At 41.0% G+C, this 25,583-nt stretch overlaps 1 protein-coding gene across 1 annotated transcript in view; it reads left to right on the forward strand.

The window, feature by feature from the left end:
* Nucleotides 1–25,583, forward strand: part of LOC129751327 (uncharacterized) — a 197,142-nt gene that overhangs the window by 54,940 nt on the left and 116,619 nt on the right. The window contains exons 3-5 of the mRNA XM_055746771.1: nucleotides 9,770–10,058; nucleotides 10,142–10,297; nucleotides 10,370–10,627. Of these exons, the coding sequence (XP_055602746.1) occupies nucleotides 9,836–10,058; nucleotides 10,142–10,297; nucleotides 10,370–10,627 (637 nt within the window). The 5' untranslated portion in view covers nucleotides 9,770–9,835. The remainder of the gene's footprint in view (nucleotides 1–9,769; nucleotides 10,059–10,141; nucleotides 10,298–10,369; nucleotides 10,628–25,583) is intronic.

Raw genomic sequence — 25,583 nt, forward strand, 5'->3', positions numbered from 1 at the left:
AATCAAATGACTTAGGCCGGAACAAATTTCAAATCCTTCTTTTGTCACTCGGAGTTTGAACATCGCGAGGGGGGGGGCAATAAAAAATAATGCGAAAAACAAATAAATTGAAATAAATTGCACGAAATCTTGTATGTAACCAAGTTTCCTACAATATCATTACACAAAACCTAAAAAACAAGTAATTTTTTTATCGAAAAATTCAATAAAATCAAGACTACAAAAGGTGAAATTACTTCCGTCTTCCAAAATTTGTTTTTTTCTTCTTGTGATGTTTTGGATTCTTGATTTTCATTCCAAATTTACATTAAATACTTCAAACTTTATTTATTTCCCCCTTCGGGATTTTGAAAATTTCGAAGGGGGGGATGACAAAAGAAGAAATTGATATTTGTTCCAGCCTTATTGCGACGAAATATTTTAGGTATGGCATGGCTCAAAAGTTTCCTGAAGCGTTATGATGAGCTAGCTATAAGAAAACCGGAAGGTGTCACAACCGCAAGTGCCAACGTGGTGGAGGAAGACATCCGGAAATGGTTCCGCGAAGTTCGCAGCTCACTGCAGGAGGAAGGACTCATGGAACTTCTTCGAAACGCCAAGTGCATTTTAAATGGCGATGAATCTGGATTTTATTTGGATCCATCTGTTAACAAAGTGATCGCTTTGCGTGGAGAAAAGAACGTCTACAAGGTGGACCAAGGCCCGGCAAAAAAAAATATAACGGTAATGTTTACTTGCTCTGCAGATGGGAAGATGTATCCTCCAATGGTGGTCCTACCGGACAACAAAATTCCCCTCGATGTTGTAAGGAGCGTGCCTGCAGATTGGGGCGTAGGCAAAACTGATTCGGGATGGATGACTGCTTCTTGCTTTCTGCAATATATAAAAAATATACTTCACCCTCAACTTATTGAATCAAATGCCCTTCCGGCAGTTTATTTTGTTGATGGTCACTCATCACACACTGCTTGGGAAACCGCAGACGAATGTCGCAAATTAGGCATCCATCTCGTTTGCTTATACGCAAACAGTACGCGTATTTTGCAACCTCTCGATGTGGCAGTGTTCAAACCACTCAAGACCGCGTGGACTCGAGTAGTAGATGAGTGGAAAGAGAAACACAATAACCGGTACTTGAAAACTCAACACTTTTCTCCACTCCTCGCGAAGGCGATGAATACGGTAGATGCTCAAATGATCAAAAATGGATTTCGGAGCTGCGGATTGTTTCCATTCAATGAAAACGCTGTGGATTATTGCAAATGCCTCGGTCGTAATTTCTCATCGATACAACAGGAAAATCATCCTCATGTTAACGGAACAAGTGATAATTCTGTTCTTGAAACATTTCCAATTTTGAAATCAGAAGCACAAGATATACTCGATTTGATGGGACCAGACCTCTGGCAAAAATACAAATCTTTTGACCCTTATGCATTTGATTCAAGAGAGGATATTATTCTTGCACGCGTTTTCAAGCTTTTCGAGCCATTGTGCTCAACAGAAGTGGACCAAACACTAACCCAAGAAGATCCCAGAGGTCTAGATGAAACAATGGATATTTCGGAACCGATGGAGGAAATACTAGCTGAATTCATCATCGAACCGTCTCAAGAAGACTTTCATTACGTTTTTCAAACTGATCGTATAAACGTACAACAACATCCTGAAGATGAGATAGTTATGTTAACGGAAAACCAACCAACAACACCAGAACCGCAGAACACATCAGAACAAAACTGCAGTTTTCTATCAGAAATTTTGGAAACACCAGAAACACCACATCGAAAAGGTAACATACGTTACAAAAGGAAGAGTCCTGCTGTGCTCACCTCTCAGCGACGTTTGCTGTACCACAAAATTATAGAAGAGGAGAAGAAAAAGAAGGCTGAAGAAAAACAACAGAAGGCGGAAGAACGAAAAACTAGACAAATGAATAAAAAAGAGAAGCTGAGGAAAAGCGGAAGAAAAATGAAGAACGAACTAAGAGACAAAAAAAAACTAAATAAAAAACAGTCGTCTTTTTTTAAAGTAATCTATGAAAATTATGTTTAACCATTAAAAAATCTTTGTCATATTCGTTGAATTATATACAATAAATTTTTATTTCTCACAATAAAGTTGTTTTTAATTAGGGGTAGCTTAGAGCCTCAAAAAGAGAGGTAAGAGAAAGTTTGTTGTTCAAATCAAATGTTTCACTATAATTCTGAAAATCAATTTCAGGTGAAAGACTTTAAAAATCATGCAGATTTCATTCTATGTTATTCATTAACAGACAATGGCCATAAATTTTCCTATTGAAGTTGAATTTATAGCAAAGTTATGAATAAAACTTGATTTCCTTGAAGGTGGTCCAAAATAAGTCCAAAGGGTGGTCCAAAATAGAAATATGGTGGTCCAAAATACCGACCAGAGCAAATAACGAATAAACTAGTTTTCATATACTTTTTTATTTAAAGAAATAGCATCTCCTCCTCCCAAAGCGGTCCAAAATTGGTCCGTTACCCTACATGCTCCATATGCCTTCTCTGACGCATCGCAAAACCCATGTATTTCAACTGACTGAGTACTGGCAGATAAACCGACCCATCTAGGAACTGACAAGCTATCTAGACTGACAAAATTTATGCGGAACTCTCTCCATTGCTCTGATAGATCATCGGTAAGCTTATCATCCCAATCGCACTGTAATTTCCACAACTGCTGAACAAATATCTTGGCTTGGACCACGACTGGTCCGACTAGACCCAGGGGATCAAACAATCTTGCTACATCTGACAAAACCTTTCTCTTGGTTATTACTGACGCTTCATCCCACTTAATGGTGCTGAACTGAAATTCAACTGAGCTAGGCTGCCACTTCAAGCCTAGTGTCTTAACTGTAGATTGGGAGGAATCAAGTTCTAACACTGATCTTTCTTCTCGAAGATCAACTGACACTTATTCAAGGATTTCTGACTCATTCGACACATACTTTCGTAATGACATTCGAGCTGACTTCATATTTTGGCTTGTGCTTGGCAAGGGTGAATTGAATTGTGTGATTGTGTTGTGTGAATTGTGGGTTGCATTTTGTGTTTGAGTGTGTGGGTTTTCCGTAACTATTGGTCTGGCGTGTTGTCTTTGCTGTTGGTGAGTTTGCTGTGCACAAACTTGGGTGCTTCTTTGGGTAATAGGTTGTGCATTTGACTGTTGACTGGGTATCGAATTCGACGGATTTTGAACGGAGGATCGCGTAGCATGCAGCATAGTGTGATGCCTTTGTTGACTCAACCGACAACTGCTACGATTGCAATTCGATGCGAAATGTCACGGCTGCAGACAATTTCGGCAGACTTACTTCGATTGGCGGCTTCAAGGCGTTCTGCAATTTTTATTCGAAGGAATTTTTGGCAGTGAAAGGGCGAATGCCATGGTTCGGTGGGTGACTTAAAGGCTGTGTGGCATACTGACTGACTTCTAGGCTGCTTGTGATCGGCGATATTGGAGCGGGGTTCTTTGGCAGGAGCGACTGACTGCAGAACGGAACAGTAGTTGCGTAGGAACTTTCTCATGTCCTCATATTTTGGCACTTCTGTGCTGTTGTGATGAGTTTCCCAATTTCTTAAAGTGACAGAGTCTAGCCTGGTGTAGAGCATATGTGTTAGTATGGTGCTCCAACCATCGGTGTCTTCGCCAACCTTCTGCAGCATCATAAGGTTTTTCTCAGACTCAGATGCTGTCATAACCTTCTTTTCTGATCGGTTCCAACGAAAACAATCCGTCTAAGTATGCCTTTACTATGAGTTTTTTGTTCTCATACCGCTCCGTCAGAATGTCCCACGCTACGATATAATTAGCATCTTTTTTTTATTATTAGTTGATCACCCAGGTTGTAAATCCTTTTTACGGATTGCATTCCAAGGCACGGCGAGCGACCGAGTCCCCCCAGTATGCTACTCTGGGTCCATGGGTGCAATTGGACGACTCATGATACTATGTACCCCTACGCCATAAAGTCCACCTGGGGCCTCTGGCCATAATTCCCATCCGGACCTGCAACGAAGGCTGTACCCAAGATGGGAGACCAAGTCCGCGCTTAAGCGCTCTTCGGCAAACTCCAGTTCGAGTCAAACTCCAGCATATATACCCTGCCTCTTGTTACGATTCAAGACTAAGGACCTCGCCTCTAACGACTTGAGATCCGGCCTTTACTCGCAAATCGAGACTAGCTTGGTTCCCACGAAAAACGTGCGCTCCGCCTCTGTTCGAGACCACTGCAAGAGACCAATGACCTCTCCTCTAACGACTTGAGGTCTTGGCTCCGCCTGGCTTGGCTCGAGGCCCTTTCCTCTTTGCCCGTCCGTGTGCCGGTCGAGAGCAGCTTATCCTGGACACGCGCCTGTCAAAGCACACGTCCGGGGCTTTACGAAAAACTACTCGGATGATTCCCGGCGAAGAATTCATCCTACACCGACTCAGGTGACTCACCAGCCGACAACGTGAAGTCACCCTACCCGAGAGTATTTCGCGGCGTAAATACTCTTCCCCCTACGAGTTCGATTACGAAGAAGGTCTAGTCTTATCCCCGCAGCCTCCCTCGTAGGGAGCGCGTTCTACTCAGATACTCCGCGGCGGTAGAGGTATCCTACACAACGATCGCGACGTACCTAAACAGCTCGGCATACGCAGAAGGTAAAGTCTTATCTTTGTATGCTTTACTGCTAGGATCGGACGCACACTACTCGAATGCCCCCCGCCGAAAGGACATCCTACTCCGACCGTGGTCCGGTCTTCCTCCTCCCTTTTTGGCTGGCAACCCTAGGGTTTTTGCCCGCCGTGTACCGAATCGAGAGCAGCTTATCCTAGACTCGCGCCTGTCACAGCACACGTACGGGTCTTAAACGCTTGCGACTCAGATAAATCCCGACGGTGATGTCATCCTACCCGACTCGAGTGGCTCATTCGACGGCGACGTGAGACCATTCTACCCGAGAGTACTCCGCGACGTGAATACTCTTCCCCCTACGAGTTCGACTGCGGAGAAGGTCTTGTCTTATCCCCACAGCCTCCGTCGCAGAGGGCGCGTTCGACTCGGATACTCCGCGACGATAACGATGGAGGTATCCTACACACAGACGCGCGACGTACCTAGCAGCTCGGCATACGCAGAAGGTAAAGTCTTATCTTTGTATGCTTTACTGCCAGGGTCGGACGCACACTACTCAAGTGTTCCCCGACGAAGGAGTCACCCTACACCGATCGCGGACTGGTGCTGGTTCCAACTCCTCTGCAGGGCAGTCATGATCCGGGTGAACCCATCGCTGACCACGCGCCAAGTGTTGGCGTCCTCGCACATCCTCTGCACGATGTTGTCGGCTGTCGTGTCTGGTCCGCAGGCGGCAAGCATATTAGCACGTACCTCCTCGAACCTTGGACAGCTGAACACTACGTGTTCTGGCGTCTCTACTATGTCTCCGCAGGTTAGACAAGATGGCGAAGCCACGTGTCCAAACCGATGGTGGTACTGCATGAAACATCCGTGACCAGTCAGGAACTGTGTCATGCAAAAGTCCACCTCACCATGTCTTCGATCCATCCAGGTTCCGATATTAGGGATCAAGCGATGGGTCCACCGGCCACGTTCCGAGCTGTTCCACTGGTGCTGCCAGTATAATTAGCATCTGACAGCTCGATCGAGAGTACCTCCTTCAGTGCATCGCCGGAAAAAGCTGACCTCAGATACCTACGTAAACTTCTCCATGGGTGTGAGTTTCTCGTTGTTATGCAGGCTCTGGAAGCTATCGTGGAATGACACCCAATCGCGAAGCTTTCCACCAAAACTGGGCAATCGAATTTCTGGCAGCTTCACTCTCGATCCCATGGACACACGCTCGTTTTTAGCCATTTTTGTTGAAAATTATACCAGTTCTACTTTAGATTCCCAGAACTCTCTCAAAAGAGCTGAAAAAGTAGTGATTCAACCCAAACTGGGGAAAGCATAGACAATAATTTTCCATTTTTGAACAATCTGACACCCTTGAACCCAATGTGCCCAAAACTGACGAAATTCTGACCAAACACTTAGGCCGATGACATAGTGAATACGATGCGATGCGATGCGGTGAATGCGATTCAATGCGGTGAACCACATTTGATGAAAATGTATGTGAATCGCTTAAACCTGACATACTCAACGCGGCGAAGCAGATGTCAATTTGTTCCGCCGCTCGAGTTCGCGTAGGCTGCGTCCGTAAATTTTCCGCTGATTCGCATCGCATCGCACTCACTATGTCATCGGCCTTAAAATGGCTCGATTATTGATGCCGTTCAGGAGTTGATTCTTAAATTCCGACAAACGATTTGAACTTTCTGACAAATCAGGCAATCTTGGACCCAATCCGTCCAATACAGAAACGATGATGACTGACACAGGCCTCAAACTTCCGACAAATTGAGCTTTGCAATTTCAGACAAGTTCTGAACTGACTTAAAGTTTCTGACACACGCTTATTTTTCAACAGTTTTTCAAGCAAATTGTTTACTGACTTTATTCTTGACAATTTCGGACGATATTTCAGACCAAAATTCTGGTAAACCTTATTTCTGACAATTCCAGACAAATCCAGACAAGATTTCTGACAAACTTAAACTTCTGACGATATTTCTGCCAAATTCAGACAAGATTTCTGACAAACTTAAATTTCTGATGATATTTCTGACAAATTCAGACAAGATTTACGACAAACTTAAATTCTGACTCAATTGAGATACCTTGGACCCACTCCGTCCAGTACTGAACAATTCTGACTTGCACCTTTTGTGCTACTGACATGCACCTTAATGTGCTACTGACTTTTGCACCTTAATGTGCTTCCGACTTTGAGTAAATTCACTTACTTAAGATCGACTCAACGTTTAATCCGTTCGCGACGCGAATTCCGAGACCACCCAATATTGACAGCAGCGAGTGGGCACAACCAACATATAACAGCAAAGTGAAAAATGCCAATAAATTATCAAGACCAATGTTGAAAAACGGACAGGGCACACACTTCATGCGACTAAAATATCAATTCACATTCAATTCTTTATTGATTCTTTACATCAGTTTGGCCACATGCATCAAGCCAAAATACTTCCTTGATTCTGGTTATATCTGCTTTGCAAAATTCTGCGTTAATTGCTGGTGCTGGTTGCTGAAGTGAAGTACGCCGCTTCACGGGTGGCAATTTTATAATCAATTGTCCTGGGTTCACTCCTTGTTCCTCCAAATCGAAATGGCTGACTCCTTAGCACAATGCACCAACTGCATCCAAGCCAAGCTATGGCCTATTCAATGTTCAAAGGTTGCCAACAACAATCACTTTAGTTCTTTGGAGCTCAAATGCGATGGCGTTTTCACGAGTCCAAAATGGTTCACTTTTCAGTCAATGCTGTCTTAACTTAAGTCCGAAATTTTCCGGGAACCACCTTCCGGACGGTCATCCGGCTCGAAGGACCAAATGTTTTGGCACCGGAACACTTTCGGAACTTCCGTAGAAACGCGACGATTAAAAATCCACTTTGTTCAGACTTAGAAACGACACTTTATTCTCGGCACGATTTGGGGCTAATTTATTAGCGAAGTGAATACGGCGGCGGTTTGGTTTGAAGTGATTTCTATTACTATAAATAGCCTCAGAAGCGAATAGGAGAAACTAATATAAAACATGAAACTCTTTCCTATTCTTCCTATCAATACATATAAAATTTATCTGAGTGTTGTTTTGAGAGAGGTAAAAGCATCTGTTCGAGCAGTGAACAGAGCTTCTATCCATCCGAAATCTCGATTAGATCACATTCGGATGGGTACTTTTGACGTCTGCCTAACTGTTATACGCTCTCAATAGTCCTATTTGCCGCAAGTAGTATTCGCGTCACAGTTTAGGACATTTCACTAACACTTTTTCACTTTGGAAACATTAACCTCAAAAACGACCGTGTTCGTCGGCGGCTGCTCGATTTATGCACTGGAACTTTTGGAGGTTAATTGTCCCGTTCTCGTCCGTACACGCTAGTGGGACGCCAGTTAATGTGCGTGAGAAATGTCAAAAACAACTCTATGCATCAAAACACAAAGAATACGACTGGTTAACACTTCTACAACATCGATCGAAACGCACTCTGGTATCGGTAAAGGGTAATACGGTCAAAATTTGGTCAATATCAACTTGACGTATTTCTTTCAATTTGGCACTCACCTGAACACTCCTCATTTTGAAGGTGTGTGTGTGTGTAGAATGTTGCTCCTATTTTGATTTTGCAATTCACTCTTCAGTTGTCAAAATGCCGTCCAAGGAAGAAGAGCAGCGTATCAAAATTTTGCTCGCGCATTGCGAAAATCCGAGCTACTCCCACGCAAATCTGGCAAAATTGCTAAAAGTTGCCAAATCAACCGTTACATATGTAATTAAAGTGTTTTGGGAACGTTTGTCGACAGCCAGGAAGTCTGGATCGGGTGGAAATCGAAAACCGGAAGCCGCTGAGACGACAAAGAGAGTTGCCGGTAGTTTCAAGCAAAACCCTAACCTCTCTCTCCGAGATGCCACAAATAAGCTGGGTGTATCGTCTACAACCGTGCATCGAGCCAAAAAACGAGCCGGACTATCGACTTACACGAAGGTAGTGACTCCAAATCGCGATGATAAACAAAATACGACGACCAAAGCGCGATCCTGGAGGTTGTACACGACGATGCTGACGAAGTTTGACTACGTGGTAATGGACGACGAAACCTACGTCAAAGCCAACTACAAGCAGTTTCCGGGACAGGAGTTTTATACGGCAAAAGGAAGGGGAAAGGTAGCAGATATTTTCAAGCACATGAAACTGTCAAAGTTTGCGAAAAAATATCTGGTTTAGAAAGCCATCTGTACCTGTGGCTTGAAAAGCAGCATTCTCATAGCTTCCGGGACTGTCAACCAAGAAATTTACGTGAAAAAGTGTTTGAATAAACGTCTGCTGCCTTTCCTGAAGAAACACAGTTGTTCCGTACTGTTTTGGCCGGATTTGGCATCTTGGCATTACGGTGAAAAGGCCATGGAGTGGTACGGTTCCAATAACGAGCAAGTTGTTCCCAAACAAGAACCCTCCCAACACGCCAGAGCTCCGCCCAATTGAGAAATACTTGGCTATTGTAAAGTGGAACCTAAAGAAGACCAAAAAAACTGCTAAGGACGAGCAGCAGTTCAAGGCAAACTGGCTTTCTGCGGAAATGAAGGTGTACAAGGTGGCTGTACAAAATTTGATGGCAGGGGTTAAGCGTAAGGCCCGGCAATTCGGATTTGGAAAAGCGAAAGCCTAACTGAATATTTTTCCTGAATTTTATACTAATTAAACTTGAATAGAAATTAAATTTGATTTTTAAAATAAACTATTTCACCGATTTACACGCATTTTCTCTTGACCAAATTTTGACTGTATCACCCTTTATTGCACTTTGATTTTGAGCGTAGCCAAAAATCAAAATCTAGTCGTGTACACTATGGTTTTTTTACGCGGTTTGATTTTACCTACTAAGTGTTTCTAATATGGCATCGTTTTACACGGTTTTGCCATCAATATGATTCTTCTGCACGGATCTCACGAATCTACACGTTTTTTTGAGAGAAAATATTCGAAGTCCAATACGTTAACGACGATTTTTATAAAGCGTATTATTAACCTTAGTGTAGTCGGTGCTAGTACGTTTAATTACGTGCAATAACAAAACTGTTAACATATTTTTATTTATTCTATCTCATTCCAGTGTTGAAAGATCAGTTGTGCATATGTATGAAATCATGCCATCGCGTGCTGCAACCCCTGTTTAGTCATGTCCAATAGAACTGGATCAGTGGCTGGCAATCGCAGATCGCAGGGAGGTATTGAAGAGCATTCGTCTTATACGCGTCAAATATTCACCGAATGGCAGGAAGACGATGTTGTTAACCGACGTACAAACATTAATAATAATAACTACAGCAGCAGCAGTGATGACGAATTCGTTAATGAAAATCTTGTCCAATTGATCTCCAAGAATCAAAAACCATCCCTCAGTAAGTACCCAGCGGTTATGACACTCTTTTGATTTCTTGAAACATAGAAGAACGATATAATTTTTGTTGCCTCTTATTTACAGTGAAACAGCACGATCCAAACGAGATTAATGGGGGGGATATGTTGAACTTTGAAAACATTTCTAACATTCCGCAATCTCCCGGACATTACGCTAGATCTACATATTTGGTGGAGTGCAATAACAGTAGATTCAATACCCAGGAACGCATGAAAAATGGTAAAAAATCACTAATTACCTACACTTGCACAATTTTAAGCATTTATCTGATCCTTTTAATTCATTTCTCAGTCGATCACTCGATGGCATCTACGAGGGGTCTCATGGCGTCCCACAGTACCTTGGGTAAAGGCTCCCGGACCCACCGCAACGGCAACAATACGATTAACCGAAGGCTGATGCCCACCGGGCAACCAATGTTAACTTCCTCCAGTAGCACGATCTCATCCGTCAGCAACAACATCGAACGTGATCGAGATAGTAAAGATTTGACCATGCCGTCGAATCGAAGAATGCCCGAGGAACCCCGATATTATGTTATGGAATCAGGTGAGTAGTTTATAAGGGGTTTCCAACTTTAGAGGGTAGCAGACCAGTATATGAACATACAAGCTCGACAACTATTCGGTGAGCCGTATATTCGGCTTATCGGTTTTTGAGTGATATTCGGCGCCGAATATTTAGTAAATCTCTATACTTGCAAGAAAAGACATCGAACTTGTGCACTTAACAGTGAATTGAGAAATTATGATTATGTTCAATTGGGAAGAGGCTCTTGATGCTAGGTAATCAACAAGATTCATAGCCCGACTCATAGAAAACTAGCAAACTGCTCAGCCTATCGAAAAGGGATCCTACAACAATTTATTACCACTTGAATCTAATAAGAAGCTTAGTCAAAGGTGTTTCACTTCAAATCTGCACACACTGATATTGATCTAACTCTTGATAAACTGTGTAAAATTAAATGAAATTTGGCGTACAAATAGTTTTATCAATATTGTTAACATGTTGACATGTTGATTTCATCAGCTGCGCAAAATATTTCAAAATGTCGACTACAAGTTTGACACGAGTACTCGAAAATCAGCATCTACCTCGCATAACTTTCGATCATATTGTAGATACTAGGTACTACGGCCAGGCTAACTGTCATTGCGGGCGTGATTAAAACTCGATACTGGTTCTGATAGCAACTGCTTCAATGTAGAAGAATGTATTTTTATAAGTTTTAGGGTTCAGATATTTAGAACATTATCTTAAAGTTTACATAAAATTCAGTAAGGGTTGGTAGGTTTTAGCGCTCCTGCAGGGACAGTTATGACCTAACCTCAATTCTGCTGTACTCTCCTAGAATAATTATATTATGTTAATTTACGAGTTTACGACGACTTTTAGCATGAAAACACGGACACGAATTGGAACTTGGAACGTTTCAACCCTTGCCCAACAAGGCAAACTGGAACAACTTTCTAGAGAGGCTAGCGGCCTCAAGCTTGAAATTCTGGGACTGAGCGAAATCCGTTGGCCTAACACTGGAGAACACAAGACAAAGTCCGGGCAAGTCCTGCTTTACTCTGGCATACGAGGAGAACATGCTACTCGGGAACAAGGAGTTGGTTTCCTGTTAAGCCCGCAGGCCCTCATTAGATGGGAACCAATAAACGAAAGAATAATCGTAGCCAGATTCAGAACACCGGTTAGAAACCTTACAATGGTTCAGTGTTATGCGCCAACTGACGTTGCCGACTTGCAGGAGAAAGAGCGGTTTTGCAGTCAACTGAACAGCGTGGTAGAGAAAATTCCGAAGGGTGACATTCCATTCCATTTGGGCGACTTCAACGCAAAGATTGGCTCCGACAATCTGGACCTTGAGCGCATCATGGGGCGCCATGGCCTAGGACAGATGAGCGAAAACGGAGAGCTGCTTGTAGAATTTTGTGGCAACAACAACATGGTGATCGGTGGATCGCTCTTCCTCCATCGACCAGCACATAAGGTCACTTGGGTATCCCGAGATGGCCGAACTGAAAATCAAATTGACCACATCTGCATCAGCCGAAAATGGAGAAGGAGCCTTCTTGATGTCCGCAACAAACGAAGCGCAGACACTGCATTTGACCATCACTTCGTCCTTGACGAAATACGACTGAGAGTTGCGCGTGTCCAACGGCGCGAGGAGCAAGTCGGGTGTCGATACGACGTCGGCCGGTTGGAGAATCCAGAGGTGAAAAGGGCATACGTTGAACAGCTAGAATCCCGAGCCTCGGAATTGCTGACAGACGGAACAGCCGAAGAACAGTGGTGTGGAATCAAGAATGCCTTTATCACGACGAGCCATGGTACTCTCGGTAAAGTGTGTGGAAGAAGAAGTGAATGGATGTCGGATGAAACTTGGAGGATGGTCGATGATCAGCCAAAGCAGCCGCCCGTTTACGATATGCGGAGCTGGAAAAGGCAGTTCAACGAGCTTGTAGACGAGACAAGAGAGCCTGGACAAACTCCCTAGCCGAAGAGGGAGAGAGAGCCGCCGCAAATGGAGATATCCGATTACTTTATGACATTTCTCGCCGCCTCAGTGGTGCAAGGACTAATGCGAGAATGCCGCTGAAAGACCCAGCTGGTCAGTTATTGACCGATCGAACAGATCAGCTCAAACGATGGACTGAGCACTTCGAACAACTCTTCCGAGTCACGAACAGCGATGACCAACAGAATCCGCAGCTTGAAGCGCCAACAGTAAGTCGCATAAATGGCGTCAACTCGGAAGCGCCTGCGCTGGCTGAAATAGAAACGGCAATCAAAAACATGAAATCCAACAAAGCACCTGGGATCGATTGCATCCCTGCTGAAATGCTGAAAGCTGACCCTGCCCTGTCAGCACAAATTTTGCACCGTCTTTTCGCTGACATCTGGGATACTGCAACATTCCCGGCCGACTGGATGCAGAGTATCCTTGTAAAGGTCCCGAAGAAAGGAGACCTGACAGAGTGCGGTAACTGGCGAGGCATAACGTTGATCTGTACAACCCTCAGAGTACTCTGCAAAGTGATCCTCAACAGGATCCAGGAGAATATCGACGCTACACTCCGACGGCAACAAGCTGAATTCCGATCCGGACGATCATGTGTGGACCACATCACAACGCTACGAATCATACTGGAACAAATAAACGAATACCAGGACTCTCTTCTGCAGGTGTTCGTTGATTTCGAAAAAGCATACGACCGACTTAACCATGAAAACATCTGGGCGGCTCTAAGGCGAAGAGGAGTACCAGAGAAACTAGTCCATCTCATCGAAGCACAATACGAGGCATTTTCGTGCAAGGTCCTGCACGACGGTGTCTTGTCCGAACTAATCCCGGTAACTGCTGGAGTGAGACAAGGATGTATTCTATCACCGCTACTTTTTCTAATCGTAATGGATGAGATTCTGACTGGATCGATTGACTGTGCACCGAACCGAGGATTGCCGTGGAATCCTTCAACAATGGAGCAACTGAACGACCTTAACCTGGCTGACGATATTGTTTTGCTCGCCCAATCACAACCGGACATGCAGAGCAAACTCGACGACCTCACCGAAAGTTCCAAGGCAGCAGGTCTCAAAGTCAATGTCGGAAAGACCAAGTGGATCATTAAGTAAGTAAGTAATTTACGAGCTTAATAATATTAATAGGTTTCAATAAATGTACCAGTAAGTCTAAAAACGCTCAACGGATGTTTTAGGCTGTTCTTCGGAATCTTGGCGGCTATTTGGTAAATCTCCGACCTGATAGTTGGAAGAGTTGTAACCGTTCGTTACACCTCAAAAATGTGTCTTCGACACATCATCAATTTTGACTTCAACCCTGACCAAGAAACGTCAAAGCCATCGACACTCAAGGGCTCTCAGGGATTCCTCCCGTTTTACCGCTTTCCCTATACAACAGCACGCAGCCACCTCTCTCACAAGAGAATTTCCATGGGCGGAGGAAACTTTACTGTTAACACGGGGAAGTGCTATCACCCAAACAACGACACACGTATCTGAGCTTACTATGTAGTTGTAAATTTTTGTGTGTCGGTCGGATTTTCATAGCTTGCGCAATATCGACCAACGAAATGCAAGGTCTTTCTGTCCTCGAGCTCCTCAGAGTAAAGTTGTGCGCGCCGTGTTAAACGTTAAAGTAGAAGTTATTTATGTAATAGGTGTAAAAATTTCTAAAGTTCTTAACTAAATTACAGGCTAATTACAGTGAGGGGCAAAATAAAGTGTCCAGATTATTTTTTTTCAATTTCTTTCATTTTTTTGGTTAAAATTCAACGAAAACACATCGTAATCATTTTTAAAATATTGTTTATTATGTTCTTTTAAATTTTAGTTGATGTTACGCTGGTAAAAAAAGAAAGTTTTTCTGGTAGAGAAAAACAGTTAATATTCAAAAAAAAAAAAGAACTGGGGCAAAATAAAGTGTCCAGATCAGTACAGCTTTAAATAATTCAAACTGAAGGCAAATAAGAACGATTTAATAATGAGTATGACCTCCTTCAGCCTTCAACAGCTCCTACAAGCGCTTCGGCATACTTTCAACAAGGTTGTGCAAGTGTTGTGGGTCGCGTTCTTCCCACGCATGCTTCAGGGCATCAAAATAAGTATTTGTAAATATTTGTCACACCAGTCTTATCAATCAGAGCATCGAGGATGGCCCATATATTTTCGATGGGGTTCAGATCAGGGCTGTGTGTGGGCCATTCAAGGGGTTTGATGCGGCAGGAACGAAAAAAATGACTTCGTCAGATTGGCCGTATATGCTTCGGATCGTTATCCTGCTGTAAAACGAAGCGCTCTTCGAGGCCCGTCTTGATGAAGGATACCTCGAGGTTTTCCCGCAGGATATTGCAATATGACTCAGCTGTCATGATTCCTTCAATTTTTACCAAATTGCCCAACCCACCCCAAGACAAAACAAAAAAATTCGAAGGCCTCACGATGGAAACTTATGGAAATTATATTGATTTTTGAGTTGGACACTTTATTTTGCCCATTTTTTTGTTGGAATATTAACTGTTTTTTTTTCTATCATAAAAACTTTCTTTTTTTTACCAGCGCAACATTAACAAAATTTGAAAAGGTCATAATAAACAATATTTTAAAAATGATTACGATGTGTTTTCGTTGAATTTTAACCAGAAATATAAAAGAAATGATAAAAAATAATTTGGACACTTTATTTTGCCCCTCACTGTAAAAACGGGCAAATATATTAAAATCTAAAAAAAACGATCACAAGCTAAAAGTCGTTAGTACGTGTGATAGTTACTAAGAAAAAGTACGGTTAGTTTACAAGCTAAACACAACATGCGGTCAGTTAAAAACAAAGTTAAAATACGTTCTATTTTTATATTAAACAGCTACAAATTCGACTCGAAGATTACCACCCTTATTCTGGTTTTCGTTCGAATGGCATACGTTCGAAAGTTTCCCCAATTAGTATTCTTGTTTTCGTTCGAACGTTGAAGTACAGTTCGATCTTTCGAACATGGTTCGTTCGAACGAATGAGTGCATTCTCGTTTTCGATCGAACGTATTTCTGCTACCGCCTGACAAACGCAAGTCTGATGCTGCGAATCGCGGGCGTTTGATTGGAAAAAATCATACGATGCAAACATATTTTGCATATAAGAAGGAGAAAAAATTAACATAGGGAAATTTCGATTAAAACTGATTGAGGCAACAGTTGGCGGATTTTTTTTCATTGAATAAGACCGCGTTATGAAATGCCAAAGACGTTTGGATCGACTAACTTTCACGGGATCACTGTTACGAAATCGTTTTCTTCAATATAAAAAAAAATCAAATCAAAATATATTTTCATTTTTATAAGAGGATTTGCCCATTTTTATATCGGATTTCACATCGAGTTTCGAAATATATGTAAAAACATCATAAGCGGAACAACTTTTCAGCAGCAACTAAGAATCACACACACGGCTGGTATCGACTCCGGTTCGAGTGCCATCTCGTCAACACACGTTTCAGCTGGCGCTGGTGGTCTTGAGGACTTTTTGGCAGGCAAGATTTATTCGTTGATGATATTTTCCTTGTCCGTGGGCCGCTTGCAAGGTTTCCAATTGATTTTCTTCCGTACTCACATTCGATGGGCAAAATTTCACAACATCACCAAACGAAACGCAAAGCTGATGAGAAATGTCAATTTGATACGCAGGGCTGCCTAAAAATTTCGATTTTCATCTGGTAACTCGAACGTATCGCGTTCGAACGAATACAAGAATAGCTTTTTCGAATTCGTTCGAAAGTATCCGTTCGAACGAAAGTCAGATACGCCGTAAACAAGAATAAGGGTGTACAATCACAAAACGAGAAACAAATTAAAACCGTATATACAGAAAAAGCACTGATGAACTGATGTACAAGCTAAGCCTTGAAACGTGTGTAAAGTTCCAACGACCGTTTTCAATCAATTTTATGTGTTTTGGTTGAGCCACCAGATGTCTCCAAGGACACCAGAGAGAACTGTCAAGAAGAAAGTGAAATGTAAACAAAACAGAATAACAAACTATTAGTCAGTTATGAATATGTCGAATTACTATTAGACGAGTTTTGAGCAAATTGATGTTAAAGATTCGCAACACATTTATGATTTGCGTAATGGAAATTTTTAGCTTTAAGCTGTTTTTCTAATTGCTTCAAACTATATAGCATGAAGCACTAAATAGAAACAGATATGATATGAGAAAATGCTCGCTTAGAAAAGCCTAGAATCGGTATGTTTCATGAAATTGTTAATTTTAAACTCAACTGGATAAAATAACTGGTTCATCTGGCTTGTCCGAAGTTCTTATAGTTAGTTTTTTTAGTAAAAAAAATGAAGATAAAAAGAAACAGGCAAATTTACCTAGCTGTGAATATATTGAAGCCGTCCATTCTACTACGATGTTAATTTATCAATTTTTGAGATCATATAAGATTGTGCTCTTCCAAGAATGAGATACTTCAATAGTTTATTCGGCCTGTTTAAATGATAGCATTCGAAACTTTGTATGTACTGGTTTCTGGAATATAATAATTCAAGCTTGTACATCTGTTTGTTATTTCGGCAGTCTCTGTAGTGAAAAAAAAATGATGATGGTATTTTCCCCAGCTTAAAATTCTTCGTGGTTAATCTAATTGTATAGAATAATTCGTCTTATTGTATTAAAATTTATTCATTTTTGAATTCAAATACCATTGCGTCCTTTCGAAAAATTGTTACATTTAAAAGAGCTATCTGGAAACAGTGCCATCTATTGCGCCGTTCAAAAGTTAGAAATCTAGCAATAGATGGCACTGTTTTTCGTCATTTTTTAACGGCTTCTTTAAAATAGAGCACTGAAAATTTTACACAAGTTTCTGAAGATTTTTTGTTCGAGCTTGTACATCTGTTCATCTGTGGAAAAAGGTAACATTTGTGTTATGTACAAAACCAAGTGTTAGTTCGATGACACGAGGTGTCAAAAGGTATTAAGAAATTGTTTCCATGCTAATCAGTTTAAAAATACGTTTAATAGTACAAAGAGGAAAAACAAACAAGTTAACATTATATCCTGAAGAAAAAGGTAAAAATATGTAAAAATGTATTATCATTATATTATTGTGAAACATTATAAAAACCATGCGATGAAAGATGTGACGTAACAAGTGACGTAACTAATGTATCTGGTCAGGTCCAGAGGACCTTTTTCTTTTCCGTTTATAAACTCAATCCCAGGAGCATCCTCGACGGGTCGCGGTTTAAGACAAAACCGAATCCGCTTTCCGTGGACAGAAAACTAAATGCCGCTGGTGGACATAACCTCTAAAAGGTCCGCCCTCTCACATCATCACCATCGAGTTGATTCTAGCACCATTCGGGACGCCGAATTGGGTGTGAATCTTCTGATGTAGCTGCCAGTCGGAGGATCCAGTTTCCCGAACCAGAATGTATAAACCTTGAACCTAATCATAAAACCGCAAGTATGGACCGAATTGTGACGTCAAGTTTAGGCTCTGTGCAGCCAATAAATGTACCTTTAAAAGTTTATAAAACCAAGCCCCCCTGTATTAGTTTTTTACAATGAATGATTTACACCCATATTTTGATTTTGCTTCCGTATTCCATCGTTCTCTATAAACAACCCTCTGAAGAGTTCTCGCATTTTGGTCTTCAAGTAGATTACATACATCTGACAACGGTTGGTAGCATGCGAGGTACCACCCGTGACTTAACATTTAGCTCGATTCCCCCATTTGGACATCACTGTTTGAGTTCGACTCAAGAGGGAATAGCCCGTGTTGAAAAATCCTATAACGGCCCTGAGTTCTATCCACCCCACCCACTAATCCAAATTAAAAACAAACCACCCACCCGCTGAGCAACCGCGAGTTACAATTGGCGCCCGCATAAAAATAAAACTTCACCACGGTTACGTTTCCTCGAAATTTTTCTCTCCGAGGAGGGGCAAAAACAGTATCTGTTTGAAAACCATATCGTTCTCCAAACGATCAACGTTTATTAACTGATTATTAATCATCTTTTTTCATTTTAGAACAACCTCAGAACTGAAGATCCTGAAAGTTCAAGACAAAAATAATTTGAAATTGTTAGTGATTCTGTTCCCGAGGCACCACAAAAAGTCAGATTCATAGCCCGAAGATTTTAGATCAACCTTAGAAAAATGAAAACTCCAGCGAGTTTGGCTCACTATTTAGGCAGATGCTCGAGAGCTCTGAAAATAGCTGAGCAAGGGGAACATTTGTGTGACGTACGCAGATTGCAGTCCGCTATCTTTCCCCAATTGTCGGAGGTGCTTCATAAATTTAAACCCCATCAAGATGCGCTTTATCTCGAAAACGTCAGCTCAAAAATCTCGTCGTGTTCTAGCAAAATCCGGTCGAAAACGAACCAAAATCAATCGCAAAACACACGTCGGTTTCGGAAGATCAGGAGCAGTTCCGTCAGGTAACAAAAATCGGTTATTCGGTATATTTCGTTTCAGAACCAGATTCTGATACTAGTTCATCTCAATTGCAACGTTGTGGAAACAGAACTTATCGATACCAGCATTCGCGTGAAAGACATTTTTTCTATTGCAATCATCCGAACAAAATTAGTTTCCGTACAAGTTCGAAACGTTTCGACCGTGAAAAAATATGCATCGTGAATTCCGAAAATATGACACATCGGGAACAATCTTGCGGATTAGGTAACCTTATCCGTAGCTACGATAACGCTTGGTTGAAATTCGGTTTCGAGAATGAGGAACGCTTTTCCTGGCTACGGCTAGCCCGCGAATTTAGAAATGAATATCCGCCCTTCGACCAACAACAAATAAGTAAAACGCGCGCGCTTGCCGGAAGTCATCGCTCCGAGGATAAATATCGAAATTTTCGTATTTATAATTATATTTTCATCGATTTCACAAAGCTTATTTTGCGGAAAAGCCTTGCTCTAATTATCTCGGGTAAAAGGCAACATGAAAACCGGAAACACGCGATTTTCTCCAATATCGAGAACCGTTCCAAAGTGGAAAGTTTCTATCGACAATTATATTCTACTAGCTGATTTTACCCGGCGTTGCTCGGGTTCGCAAAAAATATAAATCAAAATGACTCGTTGGACTTTTCTAAATTTTGAAAGCTTTGTGTTCCTCATTAGATATAAGAAATTTAGCCAATTTTAGGCCATGTTAGCTATATAGTTTTGTTAGTATTTTTTATGTTTTGATTGAGATTATTTATTGTTTTTCTCGTGTTCGTAATTTAAAAATAAAAATTGTTTGTGTTTAAAGAAATTTAAAACTATTTCCCTTGAATCCTTGTTCATCCTGTCATAACAAACATTTTTTTTACCCACCATTTCTAAGGAAGCTTAAATAGCACTTACCTGATATCTCCAGCTGATAAAACTGTTTTTTTTTTACTTTCACATCCCTCATTTAATAAAAATCTCTTTAGGAAATCATTCCATTTTTCAAGTTGGACGATCTTCTTTTTTACAATAGTATATTCAAGTTTTAGTTACTTAGAAATTTTCAAAAAAGACTTTCGAATCTTGTTGAACCATGTTCAAAACTCACTTTGCATGTTTTCAATTGTATGTGTGCTTCATAAAATCACACCTTTCTGAGTACTTGTTCTTAAACGTTAAAAGTTTCACTAATACGTTTTTGAAGTTATCGAAAACAAACTATCTTTGAACCGAAGTTACCATTATAATGTTATGAAATAGTTTTCGTTTGAGTTATATTTCAATGTTTCCATTGTTGGACACAATCCTCCCATTAATTTTGAAAAGTGATTAATGTTGTCAAGTCACATTGATGACCAAAAATGACTCAAAAGTTAGAAATTGGCCGCCAATGAATTGAAATATATAAAACTAAAAAACTTAGATTTAATTTCCTAATCAATTTTCTAAGCCCCCGTTTGAATTCCTCGAAGGCTATCTAAAAGGCTGAAAGCTGAATCTAATAAATTTTTCTTTCTCTATGAAAAATCCCAAAAATATGAAAATGGTTGACCCTTAAAAGCTGGAATTTATGAAAATCGGTTCATAAGTTTTTTAACACTCAGTCCAAAAAGTTGTTCAGCTGAAAAAGTCAATTTATTGTTCACTGTTCAGTTTACTGTAAGTTTTGTAGAGCCTCAAAGCCCCCCAGCGGCGGCGATAAAGAGCTTTGATAAACACTATGTACAACTCTTAACAATATCTATATTCCTAATAAAAGGCTAGTTAGATTTTTCAACTCAAAATGTAGGCATTTTATTACATCCAAATATCTCGTACCGGTACCACGTGCTTTGAACAGTAGAAGGAAAAAAATACCCGCCAAAATTTCCCCTTTCAAATCTTTTATGCTCAGCAAGCATTGATTTGCTTTCCAGTACACGTGAACTCTGGATGGTCGTTTCTAATGCCCGGCCCCTGGTGATAGTAAAAATAACCCCGCCAAAGGAAACGAAAATCGGTTGCCAAAATGGGTGCCATGACTTTCGATTTGTGGGAATAAAAACGAAAGTTGTATGGGAGGGTCCCTTTTCTTAGGGAGGAGGGGCTCAGAACTATTACTAAAACCTTACCCTGGTCCAACTACACCTCTGTACCAAATTTCAGACTGATCGGTTACGCAGTGTGGATTTGTATGAGGTGCATACAAACAAACAAACATATATAGTCCAACTCATCTTTATATATTAGATATTCAGGCAACGGTTTGAATCAGCTGACGATAATCCGCGTTCACGTGTAGTAAGAAACGAAATTCGTACAGTATCGGATCTGAAAATTAAAAACGACACCCACAAATTCCGTCAAAAATCGCGAAACGCTAGGGAAAAGTTAAACCATGAAACCGGAAATGTGGTTAGAAAATCCAAGAGAAGCACACCGTACATAGTAGGACAGACTGAATTGCCTAGAGAAACCCATATTTTGACTTTTTACCCTGGTCTGAAGGTACCTTGCACGACTGTACGCTTCAGGATCAGCTCTAAATAGATTCCGACAAATCATCACAAGTTGATAGCGTTTTAACAATTCCAAGAAAATTAAAAGACCGATATCTGGCCATTTGTCACGAATATTATGCGCCAAAATCTGCTGAGAAAAGCAATAATTCCTAAACGCGCTTGTCCATAGCTTCCAGTTCGATTGGTCCATTTAACGGTACCAAATCGAACACCATTTGGAAATCAATCATTCATTAAATCATCTCGTTTAGAAAAAAAGCTAATTAATCCATCCGCGTAGTTAAAGAATCAATACAAATTTTTGTAACACAATGTGGACAATTTTGCCCCTGTGTTCGACTTAGTATGAAGTGTTGAAATAATTCATTCTTCACTTTTCCTATCGCGATTCAAAGCTGTCACGCTCATATAACCCTCCTAATTGGAAAACCCAAAACTAGCACTTTTAAACACTATCGTCAGTGTAGAAGGATGTTCGGAATATGTGTAAAAAACGAAATCACATAACATTTTATTCCGTTTATTAGAGCATCTAAAAGAAGAAAAGAAAACAATTAGCAACAAACCTAAACATCGATTTTGCAAAAACATTTCTCTCAGGTGTACGAGATTGAACCAGTCCAACCTCGCTGATGAGTATCATCGTGTCCGTTCCGTGGCTGACTCGAAACCTGAAAAGAGAGAAAAAGGAAAACAAATACGAAACCTAGATTAGTATCTGTCCAAAAAAAATTGAACGATACATAAAACTTACCCTTTATTTACTGTTAATTCCCTTCCATCTCGACCGAGAGGGTCTGTGAGGTGTGAAGACTGGAAAGAAATACAGTCGAGATTACCTTCTTATAATCCGATCTTTCGGATGTGTTGTAGCAGTTGCTAGCACAATCATAAAACTTACCTGGGGATTTTCTGGGAAATCGGTTTTAACCTTCCGAGTTCTTCCTCACCGCAGTTCTAGCTGAAACAGACAAGAGTTAGGAAAACATTAAAGGGCTACTAGAATCTGCAAACTGAGCTCTAGAGGATTAATTTTGTGAGAAATAGGTTGAAAACTCACCCTGAAAATACACCAACTTGAAGCACCGGTGATTATGAAAAATGAAAAGTTTAGAAACATTGGATCCAATTTATCAATCAACTTTGTTTACATTTCGATGTTGTCATCTCAAAGTGAGTGACCGTCAACATAAAAGATACTGCAGTGAGTTACACTGAGTGACACGATGCTGTTCCGATCACCAGATGATTGCGGAATAGTCCTATTTGCCGCTGATAGTGTTCGTGATATTATGCTGGTTGTTTCACCAACACTTTTCAGTTTTGGGACAATCAACCTCAAAAACGACCATGTGTGTCGACCGGCTGCCTGTTTTTTGTACCGAGAGTTTTTGAGGTTAATTGTCCCGTCTCATCTGTACACGCTAAGCAAGTGTGCGTAAGAAATGTCAAAAACAACTCTATAGGCAGTTTGTGTAAATCACAGACCCAAAAGTCTAATTTTAATTTTGATAGTTCAAAATAAAAAATTAATCAAAGAATCGTGTTACATTCATCTCTCTGATTGCAAAATGAATGAAGTTCATTCATTTTCAGAAGGGACGATGGGGTAATGTAACCGTTCGTTACACCTCAAAAATGTGTCTTCACAAAAACATCATCAATTTTGACTTCAACCCTGACCAAGAAACGTCAAAGCCATCGACACTCAAGGGTTCTCAGGGATTCCTCCCGTTTTACCGCTTTCCCTATACAACAGCACGCAGCCACCTCTCTCACAAGAGAATTTCCATGGGCGGAGGAAACTTTACTGTTAACACGGGGAAGTGCTATCACCCAAACAACGACACACGTATCTGAGCTTACTATGTAGTTGTAAATTTTTGTGTGTCGGTCGGATTTTCATAGCTTGCGCAATATCGACCAACGAAATGCAAGGTCTTTCTGTCCTCGAGCTCCTCAGAGTAAAGTTGTGCGCGCCGTGTTAAACGTTAAAGTAGAAGTTATTTATGTAATAGGTGTAAAAATTTCTAAAGTTCTTAACTAAATTACAGGCTAATTAAAAACGGGCAAATATATTAAAATCTAAAAAAACGATCACAAGCTAAAAGTCGTTAGTACGTGTGATAGTTACTAAGAAAAAGTACGGTTAGTTTACAAGCTAAACACAACATGCGGTCAGTTAAAAACAAAGTTAAAATACGTTCTATTTTTATATTAAACAGCTACAAATTCGACTCGAAGATTACAATCACAAAACGAGAAACAAATTAAAACCGTATATACAGAAAAAGGTAACATTTGTGTTATGTACAAAACCAAGTGTTAGTTCGATGACACGAGGTGTCAAAAGGTATTAAGAAATTGTTTCCATGCTAATCAGTTTAAAAATACGTTTAATAGTACAAAGAGGAAAAACAAACAAGTTAACATTATATCCTGAAGAAAAAGGTAAAAATATGTAAAAATGTATTATCATTATATTATTGTGAAACATTATAAAAACCATGCGATGAAAGATGTGACGTAACAAGTGACGTAACTAATGTATCTGGTCAGGTCCAGAGGACCTTTTTCTTTTCCGTTTATAAACTCAATCCCAGGAGCATCCTCGACGGGTCGCGGTTTAAGACAAAACCGAATCCGCTTTCCGTGGACAGAAAACTAAATGCCGCTGGTGGACATAACCTCTAAAAGGTCCGCCCTCTCACATCATCACCATCGAGTTGATTCTAGCACCATTCGGGACGCCGAATTGGGTGTGAATCTTCTGATGTAGCTGCCAGTCGGAGGATCCAGTTTCCCGAACCAGAATGTATAAACCTTGAACCTAATCATAAAACCGCAAGTATGGACCGAATTGTGACGTCAAGTTTAGGCTCTGTGCAGCCAATAAATGTACCTTTAAAAGTTTATAAAACCAAGCCCCCCTGTATTAGTTTTTTACAATGAATGATTTACACCCATATTTTGATTTTGCTTCCGTATTCCATCGTTCTCTATAAACAACCCTCTGAAGAGTTCTCGCATTTTGGTCTTCAAGTAGATTACATACATCTGACAACGGTTGGTAGCATGCGAGGTACCACCCGTGACTTAACATTTAGCTCGATTCCCCCATTTGGACATCACTGTTTGAGTTCGACTCAAGAGGGAATAGCCCGTGTTGAAAAATCCTATAACGGCCCTGAGTTCTATCCACCCCACCCACTAATCCAAATTAAAAACAAACCACCCACCCGCTGAGCAACCGCGAGTTACAGAGTTTAACGTGTTCATCAGCATATAGGATACCTTTAAGTGACTACATTTACCTCACTAAGTCGACTATTCCATAATAGTAATCTGGATGGGGTTCCAAGAAGCTCCGCCCCACGAAACGACTTCCGTTGCGAGTCGCCGAGATGGCAGATGAAGAGTTGCCAGAAAACCAATGTACTTTTTCTTGAAGAGAACCACGCAGGTTTTCTGGGCATTGGACCTCCGGGTCCTGCTGGCTTAGAACAATCCTCTTAGGACTTACTGGCTGCGTCATATGACGTGGAGTCAACGGAAGTGATGTTGGCAGCTGCTGGGATAGAAACCCGTAAAGAACAAAAGCCCAGATGTTCTGTAGTTCTTTTTTTTATAGCACGGTTTGATGGTTCGGGACCTTGCGAGTCACTCGTCGACGAACCTAAACCTCGATTGGGTCTTCAACCAGAACTGGGCTGCTTGACCGGCGGAACAACCAGCAGCTGTAGACGACGACCGTTCCCAAACTTTGTTTCGGAGACTTTCCGAGGGTAACCTTTGAAGGTTTGCTGATGGTTCAACCTTTCCGGTATCGTGGACACCACTTTCTTTTCCCCCACTGAGGACTAGCACGACCGGCCAATTCCTCTTTACACACAACTTTTTTTGGTACTATAGAAAATTGAATTGTAGGAATTCGTGTTTCTTTGGCAATTTTGCTGTACAAATACTCGTCCACACTGAGAGGAGCAATGAGGTAACTTTTATTTTATCCTTC

The sequence above is a fragment of the Uranotaenia lowii genome, chromosome 1 (assembly GCF_029784155.1).
Source record: "Uranotaenia lowii strain MFRU-FL chromosome 1, ASM2978415v1, whole genome shotgun sequence".
NCBI classification, from domain to species: Eukaryota; Metazoa; Arthropoda; class Insecta; order Diptera; family Culicidae; genus Uranotaenia; species Uranotaenia lowii.